This window comes from Amborella trichopoda, chromosome 11, assembly GCF_054954075.1.
Source record: "Amborella trichopoda isolate Santa Cruz 75 chromosome 11, AtrichopodaSantaCruz75HAP2 v2.0, whole genome shotgun sequence".
NCBI classification, from domain to species: domain Eukaryota; kingdom Viridiplantae; phylum Streptophyta; class Magnoliopsida; order Amborellales; family Amborellaceae; genus Amborella; species Amborella trichopoda.
The window spans coordinates 1,458,844-1,471,552 of NC_142346.1; the positions used below are offsets into that span (position 1 = coordinate 1,458,844).

The 12,709-nt window shown below is 36.0% G+C and overlaps 1 protein-coding gene and 1 pseudogene across 1 annotated transcript; one reads left to right on the top strand and one right to left on the bottom strand.

Annotated features, from left to right (window-relative positions):
- Positions 1 to 704: 704 nt before the first annotated feature.
- Positions 705 to 1,763, bottom strand: LOC148779666 (uncharacterized; annotated as a pseudogene).
- A 7,074-nt stretch (positions 1,764 to 8,837) lies between these two features.
- On the top strand, positions 8,838 to 12,377 carry LOC18441404 (pentatricopeptide repeat-containing protein ELI1, chloroplastic). Its single transcript, XM_011627730.3, has one exon. The coding sequence runs from the start codon at positions 9,211 to 9,213 to the stop codon at positions 12,013 to 12,015; it is 2,805 nt and encodes a 934-aa protein (XP_011626032.2). The 5' UTR covers positions 8,838 to 9,210; the 3' UTR covers positions 12,016 to 12,377.
- The last annotated feature ends 332 nt before the right edge of the window (positions 12,378 to 12,709 follow it).

The following is a 12,709-nucleotide window of genomic DNA, read 5'->3' on the forward strand; positions in this document are numbered from 1 at the left end:
GACTATTGAATGACGTGCTACTCGTTATTTGCTTTCAATTTGTGTTAAGAGGAACGAAAGACAATTGAGCATAAAAGGAAAGTTTTGCTAATATCTTTTATTTATTGGTATTTTAAAATAGCTTAGGCCCAATTTGGATGTCAAAGAAAAAAAAACTTACATTGAAAAAAATGCAATTTTTTTCCTCCACAATTGAGAAATATTACTGTTTTATTTTATAATGTTGGTAGACTGTTTGGATGTCTATTAACATATGAGAAGAAAATTTTATATGCCAGATATGTCTGTTTAGATGCGTTGTAATAATTTCTAAATTCCTATTTTTTTTTATTTTTCTTATTAAATAAAAAAGTTTTGCCCAACCTTGATTTTAAAGTACGTACTTTCATGCGTTTAATAAATTTCATGGGCATAGAGGGGAGAATGAAAATTTGGATTTTTAAAAAAGAGAGTTTCACACTCTTTCCATAAACCATGAACGATACCCCAAGTAATTAATATTATAATTCAAAGTATTAGAAATTTTGCCACGAAATAGAATAATAGAAAACAAGATTACAACCAATTATATTTATGTGCCATATTATGATCAATAGTGAGCACAATAATCATCCCAAAGTGCTTTAGCAATACGATCTTACCGTTCATCGCCATCATTTTTATCAGCTTGAGGGTTTACATTGTTATATTCAATACTTGTTCCTTCAACTGATCCATGTGCAAGCAGCAACGAATATAGTTCGGATATGATTATGTAAAGTGCAAGCAGCAACGAATATCTTAACTTGTGTTTCATAAGGATATGTTGTTGCCACTTTCAAGAGAGAAATTTTTTTCTTCAACACACCAAATACACGTTCAATAACATTCCGGAGAGATGAATGCCGAAGATTGAAGAGGTCCTTTGCATTTTGTTGGGCTAAATTTCCCCGACCACCCGCCTTCAAATGATACCTCACACCCCTAAATGGAGCTATGAAGTTTCGTGTGTTCGCATAACCCGCACGACGAGATAATATTTATCTGAATGTATATAAATGACAAAAGTTATAACTATATATATATATATATATATATATATATATATATATATATATATATATATATATATATATATATATATATTCTAAAGATAACAATACTTTTTGTACGAAGTGGATGAGAATTATGACATTTATTAGCAACCTTGAAATAAAATTTAAATGTTCCACCAAATATAAAATTTTTGAAGGTAGGGAAAATAACCGTAACCTCTAGGAACCTTGAAACCAGCTTTTAGTGTAGCTTTTAACACATAAAAATCAGACGATGATCCCTCCCACCCAGCAAGTACATATAAAAAGCGAAGGTCAAAAGAACAAGCTGCCATTACATTTTATGATAAAAATCCTTTCCTATTCCGATATGGAGCTTGCTTTTCAACACCAATACTCACATGAATATGGGTACCATCTATTGCCCCAATGCAATTATTCAAAAAGCAAAGCAAAAAAAAACATCAATTAAACTCAATCATCAGTTTCCCAAAATTATTGAAAGATACATAAATTTAAAATAAATACCTTGAAAAAAGGATAATACATGCTTTCTTTACGAATTTCTGGAGGTGTGCTACTTGAAGGTAGATGAACATAATCGAATGATAATTTATATATTGCATTGAGAACTCTCTCAAAATGGCGACTAACGGTTTCACCAGAGTGTTGGAACCGGTCTTGGACTGTGTAATTGCTTGAGCTCTTCCCCAAGATGTATAAGAACATTGCCAACCGCTCTTCAACCTTACACCTCGAGTATCATTCAAAAGATGTCTACTTCGAAGAATCTCACAAAAGTTTTGAAATACATTTAACTTCATACGACAAACTTGAAGGCATCGTTTCCTATTGTTATCTAGAATAAGATGATATGTAGCATAGTTTTTATATTTCATCTTGTTTCACAATGTCTAAAGAGACCTCTTTACATATTTTTTATGTTTCATCTTGTTTCACAATATACATGGATTCATTTGCAAACAATGAGATGTGCTCTTGTTTAAGATTCATACGTTCTTGATCACAGTATTTAGTGACTTTCATTCACATGACATTCTTTATTGTTATATAGAATCAGATGATATGTAGGATAGTTTTTCTGACTAAAGTAACAAGGCTTGATCTCGCGAATCTATATATTCTCTTGACATTTTTATTCTTTTAATTTAGGGGTTTTCTTGTTTTGGGTTTTTTTTTTTTATACCTCTCTTGATTCTGTGCCTATGGTTCAATATTATGTTTTTTAATGATTTTGGATTTGCATGCTTTTAGGATGTTTGTTTTTTTGTTTTTGGGTTTCCTTGGTTTGGTTTCAAATGTGTGATTCCATTACCTATCTCTGTTGTTTCTTGTCTGCTTCTCTCATTGTTTATCTTTCGAGTTTGGGCTGTCTCCTTGTTTCCATGATTTTAATTCTTCAAGGGAAACAAAGTAGTCATTTTTTCCTTGTTTCTAGAGTATGTTATTTTTTCTCATCTGATCCCTTTATTTTTCTAGTTTGAGGAATGCTTTTTCTTTTTGTAACCAGGAATATGAACTGCCAAAAAATTTCAAGTTTAAGACCGCATACCCTTTTCCTTTTGCATGCAAGTTATTTTGCATCTTAGAAGTCTTCATTCAAGCAGCCATTTTACATGTGAACTTCTATAGTGTCTATTTTATATAAAATCAAGATTGTGTAATAATTTAACAAGTGTTAGAGGGTATCATTCAGCCCAGAGATGTCAGAGCAACCCCCTACCTCTCAAGATCCAACCAAGGTAAATTGCACTACAACTCGCGATGAATTCATAGTTGAACAATTGATAAAATTACATGTGGCTGGGAAGTGGTCTGATATTGGATGGAAGAAAGAGGATTGGAGGTCTGTATTGGATGTATTTAATAAAAATTTTGATGTTCAAAATAATGTACACCAACTGAAAACTCACTGGGCTACACTTAAGAAGCAATATTTTATTGCGAAGAACCTTATTAACCAAAGTGGTTTCGGTTGGGATGACCATGCCCATGTTGTAACTGCTCCGAATGGTGTGTGGGATCGATATCTGCAAATAAGTTTTAAGTATTAATTTGAAATTATTTATTTGTCTTTGTTTGTCGTAGGAAATTTTCTATATCAAAGATGTTTGGAAAGCTCACATATCTAAGCAAACAGGCACATTCTGAAACAAAGCCATTTAGAAAGGCAAGCTTTCCCCTTTATGATCAACTTACCATACTAGTAGAAGGTAAGTCTTTCCATTGTATTAATAATATTTATTTATTTATTATATTGCACTACAATTCTCATTAGAATATGACATTTTATGCCTATCGGAAAATATTCCACAAGGAAAGGCCAATTATCGACTGTTCATCAAGAGCCATTAGAAAATGACATAATTGAACACGAAATTGAGCAAAGTCCACAATCAGACCCACACTATAATGCAGATGAGAATGAATTGAGTTCTTCAGATGATATGCCTATGGATACCCCTGAAAAGAACAAACGTCAAGTTGTTGTAAAATTAGTTCCACATCGTGGTAAGAAAGTGAGGTCTAGCCCTACAAGTAGATTAGCAACAACTATTGAAAATTTAGTCAAGGCCGACATGCCAACCTCATAAATAGTGCAAAAGCCTACAGAAAATGAAGAGTTTTCATATAACAAGTACTCGATAGAATTGCAGCAGTTGGATGACTTAAGTCAAAGTGAGTGTGTGCAAGCAATAGATGTACTTGCTAATGAGAATGTGGTCATCACATTTATGACTCTCAAAGGAGAACTTTGTTTGGATTGGCTACATTCTAAATGTCACGGAGTAGAGTAGAACTCCGTTTGGATTGGCCATCGCATTTATGACTATTAATTAGTGACTTGAAGAACTTCCTAATCTATATTTGACTTTTGGACCTAAATTTTTTGATTAACATGAATGAAATGTTTGCTGATTTTTAAATTGGGTTCGCTAGTGAAAGTACTTGTGTCTTTAGCTTTTCTGGTCTGATGTATATGCTTGTTTGAGTTAGATCTATTTCTCAAATAATGCATTCACTCACATAATGTTTTTCAATTTTGTTAGAATATCTTCATTTATTCTATACGCTGAAGGCAAGCACAATCAAGAAAGAAACATGATTGAGATGGAATTGGCCAAACGACATGAGAAGCAACGGCATAAGCGACGGTTAATTCTTGCACTTGCTCTTTGCAGTTATAATGATATTTATGTAAACAAGATTCCTCTTCGTAATTCATCTCTATCTGGCTATGCACACATGGAAGAAATACTTAAAGGTCATAGGAAACGATGCCTTCAAGTTTGTCATATAGAGTTAAATGTATTTCAAAACTTTTGTGAGATTCTTTGACATAGACATCTTTTGAATGATACTCAAGGTGTAAAGGTTGAAGAGCAGTTGGCAATGTTCTTATACATCTTGGGGAAGATCTCAAGCAATCGCACTGTCCAAGACCGGTTCCAACACTCTGGTGAAACCATTAGTCGCCATTTTGAGAGAGTCCTCAATGCAATATATAAATTATCATTCGATTCTGTTCCTCTACCTTCAAGTAGCACTCCTCCGTAAATTCGCAAAAAAACATGTATTATCCTTTTTTCAAGGTATTTATTTTAAATTTATATATTTTTCGATAATTTGGGGAAACTGATGACTGATTTTAATTGATGTTTTTTTTTTGCTTTGCAAGCTCCATATCGGAACAAGAAAGGTTTTTTATCACAAAATGTAATGGCAGCTTGTTCTTTTGACATTCGCTTTTTATATGTACTTGCTAGATGGGAGGGATTATCGTCGGATTTTTCCGTGTTAAAAGCTACACTAAAAGCTGGTATCAAGGTTCCCAGAGGTCACGATTATTTTCCCTACCTTAAAAAATTTTATTTTTGGTGGAACATTTAAATTTCATTTCAGGTTGCTAATAAATGTCATAATTCTCATCCGCTTCCTACAAAAGTATTGTTATCTTTAGAATATATATATATATATATATATATATAACTTTTGTCATTTATAAACATTCAGATAAATATTATCTCGTTGATACGGGTTATGCGAACACACGAAACTTGATAGCTCTATTTAGGGGTGTGAGGTATCATTTGAAGGCTTATGGTTGGGAAAATTTAGCCCCAGAAACTACAAAGGACCTCTTCAATCTTCGACATTCATCTCTTCGGAATGTTATTGAACGTGTATTTAGTGTGTTGAAATAAAGATTTCCTCTCTTGAAAGTGGCAACAACATATCCTTATGAAACACAAGTGAAGATAGTCGTTGCTGCTTGCAATTTACTTAACCATATCTGAACTATAATAGGTGGTGATGACTGGCTCTATGAGTATGATAGGGAAATTACACGTGGATCAGTTGAAGGAACAAATATTGAATATAATGATGAAAACCCTCAAGCTGATAAAAATGATGGTGATGAACTGTGAGATCGTATTGCTAAAGAACTTTGGGATGATTATATTGCTCATTGTTGATCATAATATGGCACATAAATATAATTGGTTGTAATCTTGTTTTCTAATATTCTCTTTCGTGGCAAAATTTCTAATACTTTGAATTATAATATTAATTACTTAGGGTATCGTTCATGGGTTATGGAAATGGTGTGAAACTCTCCTTTTAAAAAATCAAAATGTTCATTCTCCTCTCTATGCCCATGGAATTTATTAAACGCATGAAAGAACATAGTTTAAAATCAAGGTTGGTCAAAACTTTTTTATGTAATGAGAAAAATAAAGAAAAAATACAAATTTAGAATTTATTGCAACGCATCCAAATAGACATATCTGGCAAATAAAATTTCTTCTCATATTTTAATAGACATCCAAACAGTCTACCAACATAATAAAACAAAACGATAATGTTTCTCAATTGAGGAGGAAAAAAATTGCATTTTTTTCAATGTGTATATTTTTCCTTTGACATCAAAACTGGGCCTAAAGCTTCAAAAATAACGTAGATCGAGTAGATCTATGAAAAAAAATTGACAGTCCAACAATGCGTTATAAAATGCACTATTTCCAAAACTTGGAATCCATTTTTTTCTCATGTCCATGCATCTTGATCTTGAGATGAATAATTTGAAGATGTTTGGGCATCAAAACAACCTCTTATGGTGAATTTTTTTTTGTGGGCTCTAATTTGATTGTTTAGAGAATCGGCTTGATATAAACTTTTTTCTTTCAATTTACACTTGTTTTTTAATATTATACTTTTTTCCATAATACCCCTGTTCAGAACTCCAAGTTCTAAATTGTGGTCTATCTTTTTCTTTTGGGAGATCAGTTTAGACAAGTGATTTGAGAAACACCGGGTCGGCACAGAATCACCGAATCCGACCTTGGAATCGGTCTATTCTGGTTCTGTGTATATATAGAGGAAATTGACCAAATCTAGAAGGGAATAAGCAATTCCACACAGTAAAGCAAAGATTCTTTACAGTAAACATTGATACGGATTGCTAATTCACCAGTCCAATCCAGTTTTTGGGGTCGCTCATTCGGGTCACTGATGCGTTTTTTAAATCACTTTGAAATTTTGAACTGAATTTTTTATAGGCCTACTAATTCAAAAGTTTAGAACTAGTCTTCACTCTTCATTCTAAATAGAAACAAATGAGTTAGTTTGGAAACACTTGTCCTTTTTTGCCCCCTTTTCTTGTCAATGAGTTGTTTGGAACTTGAAGTCTCAAACTCATTCACTATAAAGAGTAGCAAGTGAGCCAGTAAGAGTTCCAAACTAGGGACACTTAATTATTCAAGTGAATAGGAAGTTTGGAACTTGAAGTTTCAAACATATTAATTTGATAAAAAATTGATAGGAAATCAAGTTCCAAACTAATTTTTCAATTAAGAAAAGGAAAATTGTTTCATGTGGGCTGGACCGCATTCTACAATATGTAGTCCAAAGGTATAAAGCATCCATCTTAAAGATGGATGCAAATAGGTGGTCTATCTAAAAACAATTGTAACTGACAGTCCAAATGTTTTCTTAATATAATTATTATTTATAGTTTTCAATTTATTTTTATTATTTTATATTCATGATCTCTAAGTTAAAGATTATATATTATCTAAAAATTAGGATCAAATTATATTTAAAAAATATATTTATTGCCAAGCCCACATTTCTACAATATGCGGGCTAGCCGTATAGAAACCGTGTCCTTAAGAAAAAAAAAAAAAACGACTTAGGAGTTCCAAATTGGACTATTTTGAGAAATAAAACTATATAAAAAGAGTGACATTGAACATAAAGTATGAAAATTATGGATACTTTTTAATATTTAAAAAATTTTTACAAAAAAATTCTAAAAAATAAATAAGAGTAAAACATAAATCAAAAGGAAAAATATACAATGAGACCATTTACTTTTAGTACAAGGAGGTTACAATTACTCATGTCCATCTGATTTTAAATTAGATAGTTGTAAGTATATCTTTGACTAGACTCAAAGTTCAAAAATAATTTTTTTTAAACTCAATGACACTCTTTAAGTAATCAAATTTGACATCTAGTAACTAAAATTGATTGTAACCTCCTTATATTAATAGTGAATGGTCTCATAATATGCAATCCCAAATCAAAATAAAAAAAAAATAGAATCCCATAACCCAAAGAAGAATTATTGGATATAAAAGTTAAGAATTAGAGAGGGAAAGCCAGAGATCGGTTAATTTGGATTCTTGAGTATTCAAGATCCTTTTCAGATAAATCTCTTTATAAAGAGATATGGAAGGATATGTACCTTGAGGATAAAAAGCATCTTGCCAAATTCTGGAACTCAAGGCGCCTCTCATGTGGCCATTATGTGGGTATACGCATCTCTTTCTCTACGACTGTTCCTACTCTCCTTCTTTTTTCCTCCTTCAAAGACCTTGTATTTCTTAAACACCGTTGACCGCCCATCCGATGTGTGTGGACAAAACTTCCTGTTAGTTGGCTTAAATTGAACTTTGATGGGAGCATTAGTGGGGCTCGGTCTAGCTTTGGTGGCCTTCTATGTGACCATAATGGTTCCGTTATTTGGTCTTTCTCAGGTTCCCTCCATTCTTGTTAGATTAATGAAGCAGAGCTCTGGGCAGTTAAAATGGGGGTATTTCGTCTTGCCCAGTCTCACATGAAGTTATCATTGAAAGGCAATTCGGCTAATGTTATTTTCTGGTGCTCCCATCCGTCCTTGATTCCTTGGAGACTGAGCGTGGTCATGGATGACATTTTACTGAATTTAGGAAATCCTGAATGCCTTCTTCGCTCATGTTTTTAAGAGTGCCAATTCAGATGCCAATCTTTTGGCTAAACATGCTACTGCTTGAATCTGACCCGAGTCCCTTAGTGGCTGCCATTTTGTTTTTGTTTTGTTTCCTTTTCTTGGTTTTGCTTCTATGTTATACTCTTTCGTTATCTTAATGAATATCGCCCTTTATGGAATAAAAAAACAATGTGTATGCTATGCATGTACGTATGGAGAGAGAGAGAGATGCCAGAGAGGTAGAGAATGAAATGTTAGATATATACAAGAGCAAATAAAATGGACTCCCACCCTACGGAGGGTTGGCAATGGACCGGGACATGAAGGATAGACCCGATATGGATTTGGGTATGGGTTTAAAAATTAAACCCGGTGGGTCGGCTTTAGGTTCAAGATTTGAATCCAAATACTATTTGGGTTCAGGTCCGAGTTTGGGTCCAGTAATAATTTTTGAATCCAAATATATGAAATATATTTGAATATAATTAAATATATAGATATTTTAATTTTTTAAGTCAGATCAGATCGGGTCGGCTGGGGTCCAGGTTCGGGTCCCACACTATCTTTTTACGAGTCGGCATTCAGTAAATTTGGGTCCGGTCAGATCTGGGTCTCCTATCACGAAACCGGACCCGACCCCTGAAATTATGTCCCACACGTTGCAGCGCACTGGGCCATATTCCTCTCCCCCTCTTTCTGTCTCACTCGCAGTCCGATTGAAACGACAGGTTCAATCTGCTGTCTCTCTAACTCACTCACCCTTCGATTGAAAGTCTAAAACGAAAACTCTGAAGGAAAACGTTTGAAAAAGTGCAGCATTTTCATCTCTCTCTCTCTCTCTCTCTACCCCGGGCTCACTCTACCTGCAAAATGTGAAAAACCTACTCTGCCCCTCTTTTAATGGTAGCTGCACTGAGATGCATCAACACAGCGAAATGTCTGATGACCCTTCGCCTCAAACGTCTCTCTCCTCGCCGCTCTCTCTCTACCCTTTCTCTCTCTCATCCCATATATTCAAATCAAGACCATGGCACTCACCTCTTCATCTGCAACTCCAAAATCATGGCTCTTGGCCGAGCTGGAAAGGTCGACGAAGCTCGCCAAATATTCGACAAAATGGTTCAGAGAGATGCAGTTTCATGGAACTCCATGATCACTGGGTATTCTCTGAATGGCCAACTCGATGAAGCTCGCCAACTATTCGATATCTTCAATGGAAAAAACGTCAGGACATGGACTGTCATCCTCTCTGGTTATGCTCAAGCTGGTGAAGTTGAAGAAGCTCGACGGGTTTTCGATGCCATGCCTGAGAAGAATGTGATTTCATGGAATGCAATGCTCACTGGTTACACCCAAAACAGGAACTTGGAAGAAGCTCGAAAGCTGTTTGATAAAATGCACGAGAAGAATGTGGTTTCTTGGAATGCAATGCTTACTGGTTATTGTCATCTGAGTCAGATAAGAGAGGCGAGAAGGCTCTTTGAATTGATGCCGGGGAGGAATTTGGTTTCATGGACTGTGTTGATTTCTGGATATTTACATATAGAAGATTTTGCGGAGGCTTGGAGCTTGTTTTCATGGATGATTCGAGATGGAGTGAAGCCAGATCAATCAAACTTTGCTGTGGTATTAATGGTGGTCACTGGTTTAGATGATATGAAGGTTCTCAAACTTATGCATGGCTTAACTGTAAAGACTGGTTTCGATGGGGATGTGGTGGTAGGTACGTCGATTTTGAATGCTTATACAAAATTCAGGGAACTGGGAGCTGCATCTTTGTTCTTTGATACCATGCCTGTGAGAAATGAGTTTTCTTGGACCACCATGATTGCAGCCTATGCACAGAATGGAAGGTTAGAGGAAGCCTGTGAAATTTACAGACTTATTCCTAAACAAACAGTGGCAACACAGACTGCCATGATATCGGGGTTTTCTCAAAACGGAAGAATTATCGAAGCTAGGAAGGTTTTCGATGAGATTCCAGACACAAATGTGGTCACATGGAATGCCATGATCGCTGGTTATGCTCAAAATGGAATGCTTGATGAAGCTCTAGACATCTTTTGCAAAATGCCTGAGAAAAATACAGTTTCTTGGTCAGCCATGATTTCTGGCTACTCTCAGAATGAGCAATGGTACGAAGCTCTCGAGATGTTCTTAGAGCTTCTTAGATCAGGCATGGTGCCTAGCCACTCGGTTTATACCAGCGCCTTCAATGCCTGTGCAAATAGTGGAGCGCTGCAATTGGGGAAACAAATTCATTCTCTCACTGTAAAAACTGGGTGTCAATTCAACCCATTCGTTGGGAATGGCGTAATCACCATGTATGCAAAGTGTGATAACCTGGAGGACCTGTCGAGGGCCTTCAACTCCATGAAAGCTCGGGATATAGTTTCATGGAACTCTCTGATTTCGGGGCTTTCTCAAAACCAGTTGCTCGATGATGCTCGTCATGTCTTCGAGAAGATGCCCCATCGTGATACAGTGTCATGGACGTCCATGATTTCTGCTTATGCACAAGCTGGGCAATCAGAGAAGGCCCTGGAATTGTTTAGAGAGATGTTGGGTAAGAGCTCAAGGCCAAATCCATCAACCTTTACAATCATTCTGAGCTCATCTGCAAGTTTGGGAGCCATCAAGCTTGGGAGACAAACTCATAGCTTCTCTCTAAAACTTGGATTCTCTAATGATATCTTTGTTTGTAACTCTCTGATAACCATGTACTTTAAATGTGGAAGCACCGAGGCTTTCCGGGTCTTCGATGAGATGCCTGATCGAGACTTGATCACTTGGAATTCAATCTTGGCAGGTTGTGCTCAACATGGGTTTGGAAAAGAGGCCATTAGAGTCTTTGAAAAGATGCTAAGAAAAGGGGTGGCCCCTAACCATGTGAGCTTTGTTGGTCTTCTTGGTGCTTGTAGCCATGGAGGCCTAGTCGAAGAAGGATGCCATTACTTCGAGTCTATAGAGAAAGACCATGGCATGATGCCATTAGAGAGCCATTATGCATGCATGGTTGATCTTCTTGGAAGGGCTGGTCATCTCTATGAAGCCGAACAGTTCATAGAAAACATGCCTATAGAGCCTGATTCAGTTGTATGGGGAGCTTTACTTGGAGCTTGTAGAATTCATCTTAATGCTGAATTGGGTCGAAGAGTTGCAGAGAGGTTATTTCAAATGAAGCCTGAGAATCCGGGTCCGTATGTTCTTTTATCGAATATATATGCATCTCTTCATATGTGGAAAGAAGTTGGGGAAGTTAGAAAGATGATGAAAGATAGAGGAGTTGCTAAAGAGCCTGGTTGTAGTTGGGTTCAGGTTAAGAATAGAGTTCACTCTTTTGTGACTGGTGATATGGGACATGAACAGATGGTCGAGATTCACCGAAAGCTTAAGGAGTTGTATGGACGATTGAAATCAGCTGGTTATGTGCCTGAAACCAGCTATGTGTTGCATGATGTAGAAGAGGAGCAAAAGGAGAATGCATTGCTTTTGCATAGCGAGAAGTTGGCTGTTGCTTTTGGATTGATGAGCACAACTGAGGAAGAGCCTATACAGATTATGAAGAACCTTAGAGTTTGTGGGGATTGCCACAGTTTCATGAAAGTTTTGTCAGGGGTTACACGGAGAGAGATTGTAGTGAGAGACGGGAACCGGTTCCACCATTTTCGAGATGGGGTGTGTTCTTGTGGGGATTACTGGTGATTTCTTTCTCTGTTTGTGTATACTGAGCTTTCGGGATATCTGCAGAAAGAGAGCGGAGAGGAAACCACATACAGAGCAATGAGCTGAACTGATCTATGTTGCTAGTTAACTTGTATCAAAGGAGATTTATGTATCCAAAAGATAGGAATTTTTGAGTAATTCTCAACATCAAATATGGGAATGAAGGTATTTGGAGGTTGAGAAAGGGTAGGATTTACAGTCGGTAATTATTCATTTTTTTTCTAATTTAATAATTGGATATAGATTTTGTGCCTTGTACTATGAAAATGAAACCTAGCCTTCTATTTATAGAGGGGACCAGTTATTGTTAGAGCAATACAAATCATTGAGATTGATATTGCTGCGTTCTCTCTCAAGTTATTTTCTTATTATTATTTTTTATTAAATTTTTCTTTGGCCAATTCAGCATGCAAGAGGTCTTCTAACTATGGTAGAAATGGAATTTAAATATCACATTATTACACCTTACCACCCTTACCATCTAGCCATGAACCGATTCTTATGTTTTTTAAGGTGTTGACATTGCGATGATGCCGGAGAGAGAATTCCTTGAGCGATAGAAATACACAAGGGACTCCTTAGATTTCCTTTGTCAACCCATTTTGAGGCACACCCTTGCTCGTTCATGGTCATGGGCGAAAAATCGCCGTATCCGAACAATTAGGGGACTTTG